Source organism: Callospermophilus lateralis, chromosome X (genome assembly GCF_048772815.1).
Source record: "Callospermophilus lateralis isolate mCalLat2 chromosome X, mCalLat2.hap1, whole genome shotgun sequence".
Taxonomy (NCBI): Eukaryota; Metazoa; Chordata; class Mammalia; order Rodentia; family Sciuridae; genus Callospermophilus; species Callospermophilus lateralis.
In genome coordinates this window covers 57972081-57995006 of record NC_135325.1, presented here as the reverse complement: position 1 = coordinate 57995006, position 22926 = coordinate 57972081, and the positions used below count along the sequence as shown (strand labels likewise).

The following is a 22926-nucleotide window of genomic DNA, read 5'->3' as shown; positions in this document are numbered from 1 at the left end:
ATCTGCACCCTTTTAATAAATAAGCACTTTATTGCATTTAGTGTTCAGTTACTCTGTAGAAAGGTGAGGGAGTGCCAGAATGATCCATTATTGGGTTTCTGACAGGCAGCATAAGATATCACATGGAGACCTAAAGGAAAGCAAGAATCATGTGCATGCAGGAAACACCATGTTATAAAAAACAGTAAAGTCACTCTACCCCTCTGAGGGACAGATAAAGAAGGATCTTTACCACAGAGGAGAAAAGACCAAAGGCTTTATGAAGGAAATTGGAGAGGAGGATTCCTAAGTGATATGACCTTTGATTGGGTTCAAAAGGCAGATTTTAAGCTCCTATGAATTCCCAAGGCAGGCATTAGACTTGTAGCTACAAGGAAAAGGAACAAGGTCAGCAATGGTCAAAGTTTTATCAAAAAGCCAATTGACATGAAAGATAATGCCATCCATAAAAACATTTGAAATGCCTCTGGCTACAGGTTCAGATTGGGTTCTTGTGGTCTAATCTTCCAGAATGGACATATAAGGTCACAGAAAATCCATGGGATGCCTGGAAATGAAATGGCAGGTCTGGAAGGTCAACACTTTTGAGGTTAGCTCTCCCACACCAGGCAAATTCCCTTTATTTTGCAATTGGCAAAAACAAACAAACAAACAAAAAAAAAACACCCAAAACCCCACACACATTCACACGCACAAAAAGGCATGAGAGCTGTGCCTGAAGGTATCTTTTTACTTCTTTTATTGAACTCCATAAATATTTTCATAAGGCTTTGTGTCATTACAACATCTTGTTTTGTTATTAAACATTTTTAACACACAACTTTGACACTTGTTTGACAGGGTCAAATAGTCAGATAGTAGAAACAAAAGAATAAACTGGCAAATGCAGAGCAGCAGGGGTAATCAAAATCACTGTTGCCCAACTATTCACCCCAGCCCACCCCACCCCCAAAGCACTAAAAGATCACTATTTGGCTTCACACTAGAATTGTTAGAACTCTCTTGTTGCTGTCCTTAATAGATCCATTAAAGATATACACATATAGAAAGGGGGAGAGAAGGAGAGAGAAAGAAGAGTTTAATTTCTATATTAGGACCTCCCCACAGCAGGGCCCATACAACATACTAGGAAAGTGTTTTACAGAGCAAATCCAGGCCTAACTGAGTTGAGGAAACAGGAGCTCAGGGCCATGCAGAAATTGGAGAATTACAGAGTTTGTGGGGATGGCATTGCTGTGGGGATATAATAAATTTAGATTTTGAGCCCAAGTTATTATTGGGCTCCCCTTTGAGCTATTGGACACTGGTCTGCTTTGTTGCCATAAGTAGAGGGGACATTCCAACCCATAGAGAGATGATTTCTTTTTTTTTTCTCCCATAAAATATTGGCATCTGATAATGCCAGTGGGTTGGGTAGAGTAGAAGGGGGGGTAAGAGGTGATATCCCTGATCCTACAGCCCTGGGTACAGGCCCCAGGGAGGGGAAGGAGATGAGAGTCACTGGCCCACTCATTTGATAGGTGCTATAGGCTCAGAGACTTGTCCAAGCATCTCCTCATGATGTGCTCCCAATCCCTGGAGAAGCATGTCAAGGCCAAGCCTAGTAAGGAGGAGTGGAAAGTAGGAAAAGGAGGTATACAAAGGGGAGGTCTGCATAGCAATTGAAACACACTTTATTTGCCAGAGAGGACATTTTAGCTTGGGTTCTGGACACCAGGGTCCTTGAAAAGGGGGCTTAAGTAGATGGGTCATATACTGAGCATGGTGGCCAGTCCCGAGCCCTGGCTCTCAGCTCAGCTCAGATTCATCCTTGACTTAACTCTGTAAGTCTGACTTGGCTGTGGTGGAATGAAAATGTCAACAGCCTGTAATTTAATTCTCACAGGGGAAAGTTTCCTAGGCTGTGTAGGGTCCGGCCTGGGTCAGGAGACACAAAACTGACCAAGCCAGCTATGAGGAAGCCCTCATGCAGCCATGACTGCTGCTTGATGAGATGAGGTCCTTTTGTGATGTAGTCTTTTCCCATGGGGTCCAGGACAGACTCAATCTCCAGATTCCTGGCTACAGTGGCTTTGCACAGTAGGGCCCATTATCACTCCTTTTTATCCCATTATCCTTGTTGTTCAAAGTCTATCCATGCAAAGGGCCACGTGGGGAGGAAGAACATGTACTCCTACACCCACAGGGATCCTGCTTCTTTGGGGGAGTAGTTAGTTCTGTCCATGTGGAACACCTACAAGAAATGATCCTGAGGATAGCATCTGTGTCTCAGACCCTTTGTCCATGAGGAAAAATATCCCTGGGACCCTCACTCATTTGCCTCAAATGTCCTGGGATAGGAGGATATTAGAAACAGGGCCTTCTTTGGATGCCATAACTGTCTTAACTATGCCAACACCAGCAATCCTCCTATGCCAGGAAGGCAGGAGAAAGAAGAAAAGCCAGGGAAAGTGGAAAAAGGGAGCCAAGGAAGATTGTCCATGCAATCTAGTAACAATAGGGGAAGCCTTACACAATTGGGGTGGTAGGAACCTCAGGTACAATATCTTAGATGAAGGCTCTCTCTTTCCATGTTCTTCCCTGTTTTATCCTGTAAGATGTTCTATCAGCCTTAGATTCTGTCCTGATTAATTTAAAGGCAGCTGATGATCTTGGTCAAGTGGGTTCTATCTTGAACCCCTCCATAGACTCCTATCCATGCTGCCTTAAGAATCTACAAATGGGAGCAGGGATGACCAGAACACTGAACTGATTGTTGTAGGGAGCCCTGCCTTACCTTACACCTACTTGGTAGTGGGCGAAAGGAATGAAGATATTTCCTTCTCCCAGGAGGCAGAGTCTCAACCTCTTTGCTTCCAGTTCAGATCTTCTATTGGGCTAGAGGGGAGACAGGCCTAAGAGGATATTTCATTATAAAGGGGACTTGAAAAAGACACTAGTCGGCCCAAACTAACTCCCAGATGCACAACTGCAATGATTCAGCAGATTTGCAACATGGGAATCCCCAGTGCTAGAAGAAATAGCCCAAATGAAGAATGTTCCCTGAACAGATGCTCCCTTCCTTGTGTTTGGTTCTATATCTCTCCATAACACCTATAACACAGTGAAAGCAATAGAAATACCAAGCAGTTATGTCACAGGGCACAACAAAGCATGTCCAGACTGGCACAACTGTGGACAGAGGTTTCTGGGAAAAGGCTGTTTGGGGCAACTGCAGGGCTACAGGAACATTTGCAGATAGTTGGCTGAGGGAGAGGAGATGGGACTCCTCCCTTCGTCCGTGAGAAGTGAAAGATGGAAAAAAGAAATCCCAAACCCACCATATCAAATTAAATTCAAAACTCATCAGCATTGGTATCATCAGATAAGAAATACAAGTACATCTATAGTAATAATGACAAGTCAATGAATCACTCACAGAGGAGCAAAGAGATTATCTTAACAGGAAAAAATCAAATAGAAATGCTAATTTCTGAAAAGAAAAGAGGAGGGGAACAGGTTAAGAACTGAAAACTTTTAAGAAGGGTTAGGGTTTGAAAGTCATTTGTACCTCTTCCTACCAACTACAGATTTCACTTCCCCAAAACAACAGAAAATGTTTTTTGGTCCTTCTCTGTGTGTGTATATATGTATGTTTGTATATGTGTATGTGTATGTGTGTGTGTGTGTGAGTATGTGCGTAAACACATGCCCACACACACACGTGTATATTCAGGGTCTGTGTGTGTATATATATGTTCATATATTATATATATATATATACACACATATATATATATATAAATTTTCAACAGTGCTTCTCCGAAAAAAGGTCCATCTATAAATATAATTTTATTTACTTTATTTTAAAATCATCTGCCTCCCTGTAGTTATTATTTTTTGAAGGGGGTTAACCTGCTGAAGTTTTGCCAGAATGGTGACTGGCTGCGCTTGGGTTCGGTGAACTCAAAGACTTGTGACTGAGCGATGCCATCAGGGACCAGGTACTGACCCTGGTTTAATGGGTCCTGCGGTGGTGGGTAAGAAGGAGGAACTGAGCGGGCAGAGTTGACACCTAGAAGATCAAAGAAAAAGGTTATAAGTTAAATACCAACAGGGTTTTCAAATCACCTAGCGACTACCCTGGGCAGACAATTCAGAGTAGAAAAGTTTCAAGAGTGTGTGAACTGGTATATACTGAGCATTCTTAATCTGAAAATCTGAATAGCTCTGAAATCTGAAACTTTCCTGCATCAAAAATTTCAGATATACAAATGCTTGTATTTCACATTTCAGATTTTTGGATTGGAGGTCAATTTCTGGGTTCTGTTCAATGGATCTAATATGTCTATCCCTCTGCCAAAACTACATTATCTTGGTAACTATAACTATATAATGAATGTTGAAAATGGGTAAATTGATTATTCTTACTTTATTCTTCTTTCTCAAGATTGTTTTATTTATTCTAGGGTGTTTAGTTGATTTTCAGCTGGCCCTAAAGCCTCTGGAGATGAAGTTGTGATCATGTCCTTTGGGATCTCTGTATTGACAAATTTATTTGGGTTGATGAACCAGGAATATAGTATCTAACTTCCAAGAAGTTGTATGTCAATTTTTGACACCAAGTCAGTGGGAAAAGCAAAGGTAAAATGAAAAGCTCTTTGATATTAAAGCTAGATAAGTCAGTTCCTCTTTGCTATTCTCCAAGCCAGGCTGGAGACATCTTGACAATGTCCACTTATAATTTCTACAGAGGGGTCAATGGAAGGAAAGAAGGCTAGCATTCCTGGGTATCTAAAAATCCTCTTCAGGTTCTTTCCATATATGTACTATAACCACTGAATTCCTAGATTCACTTCCACTTGTGTAGCTCCTTTGGGTCTTAAGAAATATATCAATCACCCTAGCCCTAGACTAGGAAGATCTTGAAGACCAAAAATAGAATGGGAGGAGGATCATAAGCTGTCCCAAAGCTTTATGAGTTTCTTTAAATATTTTAGAATTTCTTTTAAGGTAAGAAAAATGGGTAAACCGTTTTTAAGACACTGGGATTTGAGGACCTGAAAGGGATAGTCTGGAGATTAGATAGGGTAATGGAGGAACCTGACCCAAAGGCTTACTATGATTTAGGACTGTCTTCTGGTTGGTTATCTTATTGTGTTTGAAGTATTCTCATGAAAATACCAGCCAGTCACAGATATGCTTGAGGGAATCTGGGCTGGGATAATGGAGTATCAATCTATCATCTCCATGATTGTCTGTATACTAGGGACAGTAGAGTGAGAGAAGCTCAGAAGGTGAGAACATTCAGGAGATAGAGGCAGGCTGCAAGTACTGTGTCGCTTTTGTAGCCTGAGGGCTCTCCAGCTGGCTAGTTCTATGTTTTGCTCACATCTCTATCTGAGGAAATGTCATTCTCTCACAGAGAGTTCTGTAAATGCAGACAAGATCCTTATTAACTCCAGATGGCTACATAACATCTCATATATTTAAACCCTAAAATTGGAGGCTGGCTTCATTCCCTAAAGGCAATCATTTTTGTATGACAAAGAAAGATCCAATGAGGGCCTCCAAAGAGCAGAAATAATAAAGCAGTTGAAAGGAAGGCATGTCTTGTCAGAGGGGCCTGGCAAGATGTATTACTTAATTGAAAATCAGATATTTACAGGCACTAAGCCTCCTCAAAGAGTGTTTCATTGGAAATAATTAGGGGTGCTTTATATGGTTGCTGGAATTTCAGGCAACTTGAATCTGATAATTTTTGTACAGTGACTCATTCAAAACCAGAAAGCCCACTAAGAAAGCAGAAGGGTGGACCTGGGAAAAATGAGGTCTCCTTAAAATGGTCCACCACTGGAGACAGTGTCAACAGCAGTCAGTAATAGACACAGCTCTCAGTAATTGAGGAGAGACAATAAAGTGAGCTCTTCTTTCCTAGCAAGATTCTGAGATAGAGAGGAATCAAACTCATTTAGGTTCAGAGTCATTTTACTTTGAAGACCCTTAATTTCTTCATCTAAGAAATGGGGCTAATAGGGCCCATCTTAGGATTACCATAAAGATGAAATGACAGAACTTATATAAAGAAACAGATAATGAATGGAAACTCCAATTAGCAGATGACTGTTCCTCCTTTTGCTCAGCTAAGTGTTTTAGTTTTGTTTTGGTTCATGATAAACAGAAAATAAAGCTTCATTTCATATATAAATAGATTTTCTGTGCATTTTTCTTTTTTAAGTACTTAGTTAAGTTTAAAATTCCCCATTCTGATTTGGGACTCCTGATTTGGCAAGTGCCCCAAGACAAGTGAAAGAAAGCTGAACACATAACTTTATATGTATGTGATTGTGTGTATACATATCTCCTTTTTTTCTGTTTCTAAATTATTAGTAAAATTTCTTATATTTTTAAGTAAAAATAGAAAAAGGTTTTGCTTTTGTACCCAATGAGCTTTCTTTGGACACGATTACACTGTACCATTCACTACTGAGTGTTAAAAAACTTTGAGACAATTTTCTACCTGTTATCAGGGACACCTGGGAATCTAATAACTATCCCAGCACTCCAAATGATACCCAGTATGTAAAGGGGACTACAACTATTAAAGAACATAGCTTACATCTTTGTAAATGTCACTCAGAAAATGAGAGGACTAAGTGAGTAAAGACCGATTTACCTTTTTGCTTAGGAACTTTTCTCACAGTCATTGCAGCCTGCCTTTTCTGATTTTCAGAAATTTCAAAGCCTAAAAAAGAGAAATGCAAGAATTTGTTACCAGAAATATATTCCTTTCTTTAATGTATAAAATAATAAAGCTTTTATGTAAAAACAACTTTGTAAGATTTATGTCTTTTGTTATCATCTATTCTGAAACACAAAAGGTCATTGTCTTTAACCTAGTAATTCCTTTATAGGACATTCATTAGAAAGTTGGATAAAGTCTTATGTATATTTCCTTTGGGTATATATTGAGTAGTAGGATTACTGGATCATAGTACTTCTAGTTTTAGGTTTTTTGAGGATCCTCCATACTGCTTTCCATGATGACAATACTAACTTACATTCCCACCAACAGTGTGTAAGAATTCCCTTTCTCTGCCTTCCCAACAGAATTTGTTATTTTTCATTTTGATAATAGCCAAACTAGGGTGAGGTTATATCTCACTGTGGTTTTGATTTGCATTGTTCTGATAATGTTTAATAGAATACTAGTAACCCATAAAAATGATAAAATCCTGTCATTTTTGACAGAATGGCTGGACCTAGAAGACATTATGTCAAGTGAAACAAGTTAGGCACAAAAAGATAAACAGTGTGTGATTTCATTTACATCTAAAAAAACTGACCTCAAGTGATGTTGAACATTTTTTATATGTTATAGGCCATCAGAATGTTTTCCTTTGAGAAATGCCTATTCAAATCTTTAGCCCGTGTTTTAACTGCATTATTATGATATTTTTGCTATTGAGTTGAGTTCCTTATAAATTCTAGATATAAATACCTAGTTAGATGTATAGTGGCAAATATTTGTTCCCATTCTGTAGGTTGTCTCTTGGCTCTGTTGGTTGTTTCTGTTGTTGTGCAGAAGCTTTTAGATTTGCATGTAAAAGAGCCACCTGCTCTCATATGTTTACTGCAGTGCTATTCCAAACAGCCAGGATAGGGATTTAAACTAAGTGTCCATCATTGAATGAATAGATAAAGAAAATGTGGCATGTATACATAATAGAATACTAGTAACCCATAAAAATGATGAAATTCTATCATTTTTGACAGAATGACTGGACCTAGAAGACATTATGTTAAGTGAAACAAGTTAGGCACAAAAAGATAAACAGTGTGTGATCACATTCGCATCTTAAAAAACTGACCTCAAGGAAGCTGAAAGTAGAAAAATGGTTACCAAAATTGGGAAGAATAGAGGGGAGAGATGATGTGTAGAGACTGGTAAATGGGCACAATTTATAGTTGGAAGGGAAGATGTAGTTCTGGTATTCTACAGAACTGCATATATTTATCTTATGAATATACACAAAATGCATTTACATAGAAAATAGTTAGATAAGAGTATTTTGAATGTACTTGCCATAAAGAAATAATAAAATTTAAGATGGTTTTATATGCTAATTACCCTGAATTGGTCATTATCCAATGCATACATGAATCAAACATCACAATGTACTTCATAAAATATATAAATATCATGTATCTGGAAGAAATAAAAACAAGACTTAGCTACAAAGCTGCATATCACATAATACAGTAGTAAAAATACTAAGAATATAGGTTGAGAGTCTATTAAATGGAATATGTTTAAACAAATTATGGTGATAAATGGGAAAAACCATAACCAAAAGCAAAAATATGGGGAAAGGAATGATGACTTAAAAGATAAGTCACTTAGAACAGAAAAGGTATATACAGAAATGTTTCAGGAGGAGTAAAAAAAAACAAATAGAAATAATAAAAAATAATAGACATGTTCTTCTGGGACAGTGGAGAAGGGGGTGCCATACATAACAAAGAGAAAAGAGAGAGAGTTGATAAAATTACTTTGAAAATAGAAGAAAATCTTAGCATGGACAGATACAAAAGCTGCACAGTAGGCTGATATGAGGGGAGTGTTTCACTTTTCTTAATTTGTAAGTGGAATACAATGACAAGAAGTCATTTATGAAGGTCATGCCTTAGCTTTTTAATTTGCTAATTAATAGCTAGCAACATGATAAAAGCTAAATTCCAGCATCTTCTCATTCTTGCTCCTGCAGCAAATTTTGCAGGAGAGAATGACAGAATTACATTCAGTGAGGTTGCAGTGAGCTGGGAGTGGAGCCATGGTGAGAGAGGGGCTGTGGCTGTGGCAAAGGCAGAACTGGATCAGGGTGCACTCCTTTACCCAGTCTCAGGGACACAGAAAGCCACTGCTCAGGTGGAGATGTCCCACCATCATCTACTTCAAGTGGCAAAGGGCTGTTAAGTAAGTGAACCCATAGAAAAAATTTTAGGACTACCTCAGTGGAGCCAAGGTGAGACGTACATGACTTTATCATGCAAGCATATAGTCATCACCAGTGCCAGGATAGGTATTGGCCTCTGGGCTACACAAATCTTGGGCCACCAGAGAAATCTCTGGCATGTGGCCTGCCAAGGAATTACTATGCAGAATGACATGAGGGGGCATCATTGTTGCCTCCACCAAATCCAGAGACTTTCAGAGGTCAAACCATGGTGGCTTGAACATTTGGCACTTCTCCAATACCTCATGGATTCCTAAATCAGAAGTCCTCTAAAAGTGTCTGCACTGCACCTACCTGGGCAAGTAAAAATCTTTTCTTTTCAACTATCCTTTTTGATTTTGCTTGCATGGCTTTCTGTGGTGGTTAGATTTTTTTTTTGTTGTTGTTTTGTTTTGTATTTGATACTGAGGATTAAACCCAGGGGCACTTAACCACTGAGCCACGTCCCTAGCCCTTTTATTTATTTATTTATTTATTTTGTTTTGAGACAGGGTCTTAGCTAAGTTGCTTAGAGTCTCACTTGGTTGCAGAATCTGCGTTTGAACTTATGATCCTCCTACCTCAGCCTCCTGAGCTGCTGGGATTATAGGCATGCACCACCATGCTTTTGTTGGTTACTTTCAATCCCCCTCATTAATTATGACTTGGTAATTTCATAAAAATTTGCTTTTTAATTTGTTAATTGGACTTACTCTTTTCTCTTATTTCTATACTATCCTTTTCAACTTTGCTTTTCTCTTAGTTTCATCTTCTATACCTCTTTACCTCCCTTTTTTCTTTCATTTTTATTTTGTTTTTGTTTCATACACACGCATGCATATGTATTTATAAAACTTTCTGCTTAAGCTGTATCTTCTTTCACTTTTCTACATTCTGTGTAGTTCAAAATTAATTGTACATTCTTTTCTTATTCTTTTTTTTCCTCAATCAGTACAAAGGATTTATCTCAGAGGCACTCTGCTGCTGACCTGTATTCCTAGCCCTTTTCATTTTTAACTTTTAATTTTATGATGGTGTCTTACTGCAAGTGCCAAGCTGGCCTGGGCTTTCCATAATCTTGCCTCAGCCTCCCCACTATGATTGCATAAATATGCCACTATGGGCTGAGGATGTGGCTTAAGAGGTAGCATGCTCTCCTGGCATGCATGCGGCCTGGGTTCGATCCTCAGCACCACATACAAATAAAGATGTTGTGTCCGCCGAAAACTAAAAATAAATATTAAAAAATCTCTCTCTCTCTCTCTCTCTCTCTCTCTCTCTCTCTTTTTAAAAAATATGCCACTATGCCTGGCTAATTTTATATTCTCTATTACTTAACCATTCATACTTTCCCATTTTATTATTCCTCATTACTTCTATTTCTTCTTTCTGGTTAGTATAGTTCTAGAAAACATTTCCAAATAGTTTTTATCATAGTTTATGATACAATTTGCTTTTGAATCATCAGTTACTGGGGGTTATTCACTCTTCTCAAAGCAGTGCTGGAGACTGAACAGAGCATTTTGAACATGTTAAGTGAGTGTTTGAATGCTGAGATAAACCCACAGCATGGGAAACACTATAAGGAGAAGGCAGCTCAATAAAAGGTTCTCAAAGAACAATGGAAGACATAGTCTTCACAATACATATGCAGTTATCAACATAGCAACATAAATTCATAACTCCTAATACTAAATCCATGGATAGTGAAGAAAATACCTGACAAAGAATTTTAAAAGCTAAATGTTAAAATGATCAATGAATTAAAAGAAGTACTATAGAAGGAACTAACAGAGACAATACAGAATATGAAAGATCATTTTAATAAAGAGATTATGGAAAAAACTGAACAAATATTTTATAAATGAAGGTCACAATGAGTGAAGTAAAAAACTCAATTGAATGTCTCTCTAATACACTAGATCAAGTAGAAGAAAGAATTACAGGGCTTGTGGACAAGAGTTACAAATTTGAATATTCAGATGGAATAAAAAATAGAAACTATGACCATACTATACAAGAACAATGGGGAAACATTAAGAGACTTAAATATAGGCTCATAGGTATTGAGGAAGAAGAGGAGATTAGGTTAATGGCACTGAAAACAGATTCTGTGAAATAATAGAAAATTTCAGAAACCTTGGGAATGTGATGGACATTCAGATAGTGGAGGCATTTAGAACACTGAATAGACAAGACCAGAAAATAACCTCTCCACAACACATCAGAGTTACATTACCAAAATATAGAAAAAAGAGAATTTTTAAAGATTGCAACAGAGAAACACCAAGGCACTTATAAAATGCAAACCAATCAAAATGACAGCAGACAGCTCAATAGAAACCCTAAAGGCCAGAGGGCTGGGAATGATATACTTCAGCTCTTAAAGAAAAACTGCCAAGTAGGTTGCTATATTTAGGAACATTATCTTCGAGAATACAAGGAAAAATAAAAATCTATAAAAAAAGCATAAGCTAAACATATATATATGCATAACCAGTAATCCAGCATCACAAATGATACTGAAAGGAAGTCTACACACAGAAGACTACAAAAAAAAACTAAAGACATTATAAGAGTCAATAAGCAAATGATAATTATGATGGAACCAAACACCAGAAATAAAAGAAAATGACATGAAGTAATACATAGCTCTCTTTTATCACTAAATGTAAATGGTCTCAATTCTCCTATTAAAAGACATAGATTGGCAAGTTGGTTTACAAAATGATACCCAGCAACATGTTGCCTACAAGAAACACATCTCATTGGCAAAGATCCACAGACTGAAAGTGAAAGCAGGAAATTGACATTACATGCAAATGGAATCTGAAAATAGCTTCTCTCATTCCAGCAAAGCAGACTTCAAGCCAAAATTAATCAGAAGAGAAAGATATGGTCACTACATATTAGTAAAGAGAACAAACCAACAAGAAAATATGATGATTATAAATATTTATACCTTGAATATCAGTGTACCTATCAGTGTACCTAATCTCATCAAACAAATACTAAGTGACACAAAGTCTCAGAGAGGACTCCTTATACTACTAGTGGGTAACATCAATACACATTTCTCACTAATGGGTAAACCAGATATAAAATAAAGATACTAATGGGTTAAATAATTCTAAAGGTCAAATGGACTTAACTAACATTGACAGAATATTTCATCAAATCACAACTGAATATAGGTTCTTTTCAGGTACTCATAGAATATCCTGAAAAGATATAGATCATATAAAAGGACAAAAAGGAAGTTTTAGCAAATGTAAAAAAAGTTGAATAATGTCTTCATGGCATAAGATCATAATGGAATGAAACTAGAAAACAACAGTAAGAAAAACTACAGAAAGTATACAAATAGATAGAGATTAAGGAATACATTTTCGAATGATGAATGAATCACTGAGGAAATTGGGGTAGAAATTTTAAAATTCTTATAATTGAACAGGAATGTAAATACAAAATGCCAGAAAAGATAGTTTTAAGAGGAAAGTTTTAATCCATGAGGGACTACATTAAAAAAAATCATGAAGTTCTCTTCAAAAAATCCTTAATGTTATATATAAAGGTCTTAGAAAAACAAGGACAAAACATCCCCAAAACCAACAGAAGGAAAGAAATAACAAAGATATTAATGAAATAGAGAATAAATGTACAATACAAGGATCAATAAAATAAAGGGCTTGTTCTCTTTTAAAGAAAAATAAGAGATTAAATGTTTAGTAAATCAAACCAAAATGAAGACAGAGGTTACTCATATTAGTAAATTTAGAGAATAAAAGAGATATTACAATAGACACCTCTGAAATCCATATGATCATTACGGATGAATTTGAAATTTTACATTGCAATAAATTGGAAAATCTAGATGAAATTGATAAAGTTTTAGATATATGACCAAACCAAATTGAACCAAGAGGATATATAAAATTTAAACAGACCAATAACAAGCAATAAGATTGAAGTAGTAACAAAAAGTTTTCCAACAAACAGTTCAGGACCAGATGGATTTATAGTTGATTCTAGAAGACCTTTAATGAATAACTAACACAAATGCTTCTCAAATTGTTCCATGAAATACAAAGTGAGGGAACACTTCCAAATTCATTCTATGAAGTCAGCATCACTCTGAATACAAAATCAAAAGAGAACACTTCAAGGAAAGAAAACTATAGACCAATATATTTGATGAACATATATACAAAAATCCTCAATAAAATATTAGCAAATCAAATTCAACAATCAATTTAAAAGATCATAAATGATCCTCAGTTTAATTTGAGGGATTCAAGGATGTTTTATCATGCACAAATAAATAAAAGAAATATACCATATAAATAGGACCAAGCACAAAAATCAAGTAATAATCTCAATAGATTCAGAAAAAGACTTCAACATACCACTTCATGATAAAGACACTGATGTAAGTAAGGATTAAAGAAACACACCTCAACATCTTAAGGACTATATATGACAAACCTAAAGTCAACATCATACTGAATGCAGAAAAATTTGAAAACATTTCTTCTAAAATCAGTAACAAGAGGAGGATGTCCATTCTTACCAGTCCTATTCAATATATTACTTGAAATATTGGCTAGAGGAACTATGTAAGAAAAAGAAAAGGGACACAAATAGGAAAGGAAGAAGGCAAATTATCCTTGTTTTCAGATATGATCCTGTAGTTAGAATATCCTAAAAGTTCCACCAGAAGACTTCTAGATCTGAAAAACAAATCCAGAAAAGTAACAGGACACAAAATTACCATACAAAAACCAATAGCTTTTCTATATACCAATATTGAAAGAAAAATAATTCCATTCAAAGTTGCTTCAAAAAATAAAATAATTAGGAATTAATGTAACCATATATGTAAAAGAGATTTATAAAAAATATTTCAGAATGCTGTAAGAAGAAACTAAATAAGACACCAGGAGATAGAAAGTCTTTCCATGCCTAGAGATAGGCAGAATTAGTTAAAATAGTTAAAATGGCCATATTACCAAAAGCAATCTGTAAAGTCCATGCAATATTCATCAAAATACCAATCATATTGTTCTCAGAACCAGAAAAATCAATCCTAAAATTCATATAGGAAAAAAAAAGAAGATCCAAAGTGATTCTGAGAAAAAAGAACAACGTGGGAGGCTTAGCAATCCAACTTCATAATATACAACATAGTTGTAGTTAACAAAAACTGGCATAAAAACAGACATGTAGACTAATGGTACAGAACAGAAGACACAAAAACAAATCCACAAAGATACAATTATCTGATTCTTGACAAAGGCGTTTAAAACATACAATGGAGAAAAGGCCATCTCTTTAAAAAGCAGTGCTGGGAAAAATGAAACTAGAAAAATAGAAACTAGATCCCTATCTCTATCCTGTACAAAAATTATCAAAAACCTAAGAATTAGACTAGAAACTTTATAATTACTGAATAAATAATAGAGAAAATTCTTCAACATATAGGTTTAGACAAAGACTTCCTGAATAAACCCTATAGCTCAGGAAATAGATAATCATTAAATGGGATGAAATAAAATAAAAAAGCTTTTGAGTCTACAGAATGGGAGAAAATCCTTACCAGCTACTATGCTGACAGAAAAATGATATCCAGTATTTTTAAAGAACTTTAAAAACTCAACATAAAAATAACAACCCAATCGATAAATGGAGAAATAAATTGAACAGATACTTTCAAAGAATAAGTGCACATTGCCAACAATGATATGAAAAATATTCAACATTATCAGCATTAATGGAAATGTAAACTGATACTACACTGAAATATCATCTCACTTCAGTTAGAATGGTAAGCTTCAGGAATACAAATAACTATAAATTCTGGCAATAATGAAGAGAATAAAGAATGCTTATACAGTGTTGACAGGAATGGAAATTATATAGGCAATATGGAAATCAGTATTTAAATTCCTCAAAAAGTTGAAAATGTAACAAACATGATCCATCTATACCATTCCTTGCATTTATAAAGAAAAAAATAAAGTCATCATATTTTATAGATGCATGAATATTTATATTTTTCATAGTACAATTCTTAATAGGTTATATAATTATTCTGGGTATCCATCAACAGATGAATGGATAAAGAAAATATATAGATATACAAAAGAGTTTTAGTCAACCATAAAAAAGAAGACAATTATGTCATTTGTTACAAAAGGGATGGAACTTGAGACCATATTTTGAGTGAAATAAGTTAGACTCAGTAAATTATGTTTGCTCTCATATGTGGAAGCTAGAGGGAAAAGAAAGGAAATATAGGAATGCCATGAAAGCATTAGGAAAACTGCTAGGGTAAAGGAAAGTGATCAGAGGAGGTAAGGTGGGGGAGGTGTTTTGGGGAATAAAAATGATAAAATTATGTTCTTATGTATGGGTGAATATGGCAGAATGAACCCACCTTTCTGGGTTAATATGCACCAAAAATAAATAATCAAAAACTTGAGTAAACATAAGCCATAATTGTTGAAAAGAGGAAAAAGTTCTTGCCACAATCCAGGCACGATTAGGATACATAGACACCTGGATGTTGATTTGTGAGTAAAACTCCTGAACATCAAGGATAAAAGACTGTTTCCTCCGACTTCAAGAAAGAAAGGACAAGTCATTTATAAAGGGAGAGATAACAGTATGATTAGAAATCTCATCTGAAACACTGAAGTCTTCTGAAAAAATCTTTAGGTCAGAAGAAACCAGAAATCACAAATTATATAGAACATGAATAAAAATGACACATTATATCAAAATCTATCAGATGCTGCAACAGCTTTACCACCATAACATTTTGTTTTTCAAGTATTTTTAGTTGTAGATGGACACAACAAGTGATGCTGATAATAGAACCCAGGGCCTCACATGTGTTAGGCAAACACTCTACCACTGAGCCACAACCCCAGCTCTACAGATGTAGTAACAGCTTTAACCAAAGGAAAATGCATACTACAATGGTTTTATCACTTTTCAAAATTAAAACTAATCACTTATTGTAGCAATGAAAATGGAAAAATATAAAATAAATAACTAAAAATCATGTTATGACTTCGATCTCAAATTCATCCAAAAGATCATATGGTGAAGGTGTCATCTCTACCTGATGGTACTATTTGGAGGCTGTGTTAACCTTAGGATGTTATGATTAGTTTAAGGAAGTAGGTCATTGGGGGCATTCCCTTAAAAGTATATTGAGACCCCTTCTGTCTCTGTTTGCTTCTTGACTACCATAAGTTGAGCAGTTTTATTCTACCACACGCTCTCTTCCATGATGTTCTACCTTACCACACACCCAGAAACAATGGAACCAATAACTATGGACTGAAACCTCTGAAATCATGAGTCAAAATAAATCAACTTAATGTTTATTTTCTCTTATTTTGTCACAGCAACTGAAAGCTGATTAACATAGAACATTGGTACTAAGAGTGGGGCTGTTCCTGTGTCTGTATCTGACCATGTGGTTCAGAAGCTTTTGGAACTGGTTTTCAGGAGGAATGTGGAAAGGTTTGAAAAAGCAGGATATAAAAATCTTAGAATGCTGTAAGCAGAGCTTAAATGGGTGAGTGTTATGGGAGCTTAGCAGACCATACTACAGATAAGAATGCAAATAGTAAAGATGGTGCTGATGAAGATTCAGATGGAAATGGGGAGTCTATTGTGAATTGAACTAGAGGCCATTCATGTTACATTCTAACAAAGAACTTATCTACATTTTGTTCATGCCCTGAGATTTTATGTAAGGCTGAGTTTAAGGGTAATAATCTAATCAATATGGCCCAGGAAATTTCAAGGCAATACAGTATTCAGCCTGTGGCATGTGTATTACTGACGGATTTACAGTGAGAATCAAGATAGGACAAAAAAAGAGTGGAAAGCTTTTTAAAACTTCAACTTGGTCATAAAAGAAGCCTTTGTAAAGGCGCAATCAATGGGAATGGTTTAAACTTGCCATTAAAACGAAGCCAAGTAATTTGCACAGGATTACCAGGAAAGACCCCTTGAGGGCATCTCAGGAATAAGCAGGACATGCCCCCCAAAGGCTCAAAAGTGTGAAAGTGTAAAGTGTAAACCATTAATTTGAGAAAATAGACTTGGGCACACTGTAGCTCCAGAATTGCCTAGTAAGTTGTTTCCCATGTATTCATTTCATGGTGGTGAGATTTCTAAGCGCTTGGAGGTTGCTGCAGTCATGGTCCTAGAAGTCTTGGCTACTGCTCAATTTGGTGGCAGACATTTTTGTCAACCATGTGGCAATGGTTTTCTGGCATGCATAATTCAAGAGCTATGAGGTTGTGGAGGCCTTTACAAAGATTTCAAAGGAAAGTCTGGGGGGCCAAGCGTTATGAGGTAGGGATGGAGTCCCTATGGGAAGTTCCTTAGAGGGTGAAGGGTGAAGCTGTGAGAGTGAAGTTGGAGTTGCAGTGGAAATCCCAGAAAGTTATAGATGTCAGGAACATGGCAGGTCTACTGAGCCACGGATATGAGCAGAGTCAGGCCAAGAGAATGGCCATGTGGGTTTCAGCCAGAAAGTCTGTAAGAGTAGGGCTGCCCATGTACTTGCGGGCACATACCCTGGATTGTAGGTATGGAGCTGTAGGATTTAACATTTTCTCTGCTGGGTTTCAGTTTTGCTTTGGTCCCTTCTCTCACTTCTGCAACAGGAAAGTTTACCCTATACCTTTCATGTCATTGTATGTTGAAAATAAGTGATTTGCATTTTTAAATTATTTTCACAGGATCTCATAGCAAAGAGTTGCCTGAATCTCAGGGGAGACTTTGGACTTGGACTTTTAAGCAATGCTGGAACTGTTGAGACTTTAGAAATTCATATAGATGGGCTAAATGCATTTTGCATTATGAGATGAAGAGGAGGCTTCAGGGATCAGGGCAGAATGTTATCATTTGGATCTGAAATGCTCCCCCCAAAGCTTGTGTATTGAAAGCTTGATTCCTAGTTGGTCTCATTATTGAGAGGTGGTGGAAACTTTAGGAGGTAGTGCCTAGTTGAAGGAAATAGGTCATTGGGTGTATGCCCTTGAAGGGTATCTTGGGATCCCAGCCCCTTCCTCTCTTTGCTTCCTGGATGCCAAAAAGAGGGCAGCTTTACTCCACCATGTGCTGTCCTACACCACAGACCAGGAAACAAGATAGCTAAGAGACCACAAATTAACACCTCTGAAACTGTGAGCAAAATAAACTTTCCCTCATTTTAGTTGATTTTCTTAGGTATTTTTTCACAGTGACAAAAAGTTAATACAGCATAAGTAGTACACAAAAACTAAAATTAATTTTTTGAAAAATAGAAATAAACTGCACAAATGATTAAAAAAAACCCAAACCATGTTCTTTCAAAAGATTAATGCTCCCTGATAAGCCTGATTAAAAGACTAATGTCAGGGAGGGAGAACAGAAAGAAGTTGAATAAGGGCAACAAAATATATTTAGAGTAGAAGAATTACTTCTAGTTCTTCAGCACAGTAGAATAATTATATGTTAAAACACTCTATTATATATTTCAAAATGGCTAGAAGAGTATGAAATTTCCAACTCATAAAATAATTATTGCTTGAAGAGATGACATACTTATTATTTTGATTCTTACACATTGTATACATATATTGAATTATTATAATGTACCTCATAAAGATGTACAGATAATATATCCTAATAAAAAGACTATGAGAAAATAAAAATTCGTAGTATTAGAAATATGAAAGAGCAATACTCACAATTATGAAAGATATTAAAATAATAAAATAATATATAATTAAAATAATATAATATATATATAGCATTAAATTGAATATCCAGAGAAAATAATGATTTCCCAGCCAAATATAAATTATCCAAAGTAACATGAGAAGAAAGGCATAAAATTCAAATGAATAAAATCACCATTTTCGGGGGCTAGGGTTGTGGCTCAGTGGTAGAATGCTTACCTTCCATGTGTGAGGCATTGGGTTTGATCCTCAGCACCATATAAAAATAAATAAATCTAAATAAAGGTATTGTGTCCAATTACAACTAAAAAATATTTTTTTTTAAAAAAATCACCATTTTCCTGAAGTAGATAAGAACAAGATGTGGATGAAAGGAGAAAAGGGCCATATTTCTGAATGAGAAAACCTAATAAAAATTCCAAATCTTCAAGTATTAACATTTTTAAAACAGTGCCAATCAGAATCCAAACTGTTTGGGCCTAGAAAAAAATAAATTTGATATTGATATCAAAGAATAAACATCTAACAACTGATAAGAAACAATATGAAAGAAGAGTGACTAAGAATTCATATTATCTGGCATTAAAATTTACAGAAATCTACTATGATTTTGAAAGTACTGTCTTGACACAAGAATTGACAAATATAATAATAGAACAGAGTAGAAAGTCTAAGTCCAAGTATGTACATAGAGCTACTATCTAAGAAAACTAGCATTTTAATTATGTGAGAAAGAAATGATTGATTTAATAAATGATTCTGTGCAACTGGTTATTCACCTTAAGGAAACAAAATATAACCCCTTCCTGCACATCATATTCAAAGTGTAAATTTCAGATAGAATACAGTTCTAAAAAATAAACAAAAATATCAAAAGGAAATTTAGAAATATGCAAAGTGTTCATGGAGAGAACAACTTATGCAAGTTGAACTTAGAAGCCAAATAGACATTTATCAAAGTAATCAAATTAAAATTTTTAAGGTTTCTATTTATTTAAATGTTACAGTATACATTTAAGGTATGCAACAAAAAGCTTAAAAAAAAGGAGACCCTATCATTTGCCACAACATCAATGGACCTGGAAAACATTATGCTAAGTGAAACAAATTAATTTTTATAAATTTAAGTATCATAAACTCAAAAGACATGTAACAGACTCAGGAAAATATGTGAAAAAAATTCAAAACTAATAATGTGCTACCCTCCATAATATAGATTCATTATAAAATTATAAATTTATAAATACCATCTTTTTTTGTAGTGCTGGGATTGAACCAAAGGCATCATGCATCCTAGGTAGGTGCTCTACCACTGAGTTATAACCCCAGCCCACAAATTTATATTCACACACACACACAAAGTAAACATAAAGTGTATGAACAAGCAATTCACAAAAGAATTGCAAATACCTAGCAAGCATACAAAAAAAGTTAATCGTTGACAAACAACATACTGAAAACAAATAGGTGCTATTTAGTGCTGGTGTGGGTGTAAAGAAACAAATATCTACAAAATTATATTGGGAGTGTAGTTTTTGTAACTTTATAAAAATTCAATATGAAAGACTATAGTATAGTAAAATTCAAACTGCTCATATTCCCACACTCAGTTATTCTACTTTTGGGTATCTATCCTACAGGAAGAAAAGCACCAATATATAATGAGATTCATTCATGGATATGTTTTCAGAAATATCTATAGTGGAAAAAATCTGGAAATAAACATAATGTTTAGCAAGAGGGGATAAGTTGCTACAAAATACTATGGAATATTTTACAGTAATTAATAAAGAAGTTTAAAGGCTTTATTGATGTATTTGTCTAGAGTATGACCTTAACTGACATAGGTGTTGCCATGAAGGTATTTTACAGATGTAATCAAAGCCCCTAAACAAGGAGATATAAGGGAGAATATCCTGGATAATTTGAGTGGATCTGATTGAATATGATGAAAGGTTTCAAAAACAGGGCTGAGGTCTCTCCCAAAGAGGACAGAAATTCCACCTGTGGAATTTCAGCCCATGTCCACAGAATTCCATTCTTCTCATGACCTTGCCTTCCTGGCTGCCTAAAATGACAGCTTTGTACTATGACCATGTGTTTGAGTCTACCCATGAAATTCTGTTTCTGACTGACTACACTACAGATTTCAGAGTCACCTAGAAAGTCTTTACAATCACATAAGACAATTATTTCTAGTAATATATCTCTTACTGTTTATGCTTCTCTGCTTGAACTTCGATTGACATAAGAAGTTACAGATAATATACTCTTACCTGTAGAGTTATTTATGATAAATTAAGTTTAAAAAAGTGAGTTGCAATGTGTGTATACAAATTAATCTGAAATATACATATATATATATATATATAATTTTATAAATACAAATGTTTATAAATATTTAAAGAGCATAGCATAGGTATGTAAAGAGGCATACCAAATTGCAAATACTTATTATTTCACAAAGACTGAGCAAGAAAATAAAAGAATTTTAAATATTTTTATACATTTCTACATGAGTTTAAATGGTTATGATGGCCCTGTGTAAATTTTATAACTAAAAATAAAAACAATAATAATTATAGTAAATCAACATGGAAGTCATAAAAATAATCACTAAAAAAATTAAATGAGCCAGGTGTGGTGGCTCACGCCTATAATGCCAGCAACTTGGGGGGCTGAGACAAGAGTATTGCAAATTCAAGGCCAGCCTCAGCAACTAAGTGAGGCGCTAAGCAACTCAGTGAGATCCTTCTGTAAATAAAATATAAAAAGGGCTAAAGATGTGGCTCAGTTGTTATGCACCTGTGAGTTTATTCCCCAGTTCCAAAAAATAAAATAAATTAAAAAGGACTGGGGATGTAGTTCAGGGGTAAAGTGCTCATGAATTCAATATCCAACACCAAAAAATAAAAAAAAAAATGATTTGACAATTCTAATGATACAATGTGGAGTGAAAAATGTTACAAAATTATAACTGTGTACCATGGAGAGGCAGGTATGGGGATAAAAAGATTTAGTCACTCAATTTTTTAACATACAGGAAAAATAGAATAGATGGAGATACATCAAAACAAAATGTTTACAAATTTCTTGCTGTGTTGTATGTACTCTGTGTGATTATTATTTTTTTCTCATATTTTTCTAGGTTTTTTGTTTCCTTACAATTTCCTACAATGAAATTATTTAAATGCGACTAAAAACAAAAATCTGCAAAATTCTCATTACAAAGATGAGCATAGGTCTATCAGGAAACAATTTCTGGAAGCTTTTCTAAATTAGAAATAGACTTTTAAAAGTCACACACTGGGCTGGGGCTGTAGCTCATTGGTAGAGTATCTGCCTCAAACATGTGAGGTACTGGGTTCGATCCTCAGCACCACATAAAAATAAACACAGATATTGTGTTCAACTACAACTAAAAATATTTTTTAAAAAGTCACAGATTATTAGTCAGAGATTATGTGGGAGACACGGTATTTGAGCCAGAGGGAATGTGAAGGACCTCCTCACTGATTTAGAGGCTGCACATTAAGATCAATCTTTTGTTTTGTTTTGGTTTTTTTTTTTTGAGAGAGAGAAAGAAAATTTTTTAATATTTATTTTTTTAGTTTTCAGTGAACACAACATCTTTATTTTATTTTTATGTGGTGCTGAGGATCGAACCCAGTGCCCCATGCATGCCAGGCAAGCACGCTACCACTTGAGCCACATCCCCAGCCCAATCTTTAATGTCTCTACAGCCTGAACAGGGTCAGTGGTTGCTGATGTCTGCAAATGGGAAAATAGCAACAACATTTCTATATTACTACAAAGCATGTCTTAATGCAGTACCCCTATGCTAAAAGCATTGTTTTACTCTAATGAGACTCAAAGTGAGTTATCAATGTGCATTCTACCCAATACCTAAGAAGACTAAGATTAATGGGTCTTTCTGAACATCACTCCTGTCCTGACCATTTTGTTCCCCAATATGGAAGGGTAGAACACTTTTGTACTAAGTGGGTAGGCCCATTTTTCTAGAGGCAGTTTTTTTTAAGCAACTTGAGCATACAAGCATTTTAACAACTCCATTTTCATAAGGAGTGGGGCAAAGACAAAAATTGTGTGTCTTCTTAGATAATTACAATGGTTGCTTGTTTGTTACTTCTTTTTTTTATTGTTGGTTGTTCAAAACTTTACATAGTTCTTGATATATCATA

At 35.3% G+C, this 22926-nt stretch overlaps 1 protein-coding gene across 7 annotated transcripts in view; it reads right to left on the bottom strand.

Annotated features, from left to right (window-relative positions):
• Positions 1-722: 722 nt before the first annotated feature.
• Arhgef9 (Cdc42 guanine nucleotide exchange factor 9) overlaps positions 723-22926 on the bottom strand; it is a 349964-nt gene continuing 327760 nt past the window's right edge. For all 7 annotated transcript variants that reach the window (XM_077107717.1, XM_077107718.1, XM_077107722.1 and 4 more), the window contains 2 exons: positions 6656-6724; positions 723-4054 (listed from right to left, as the gene is read on the bottom strand). In XM_077107717.1, the coding sequence (XP_076963832.1) occupies positions 3873-4054; positions 6656-6724 (251 nt within the window). In that variant the 3' untranslated portion in view covers positions 723-3872. The remainder of the gene's footprint in view (positions 4055-6655; positions 6725-22926) is intronic.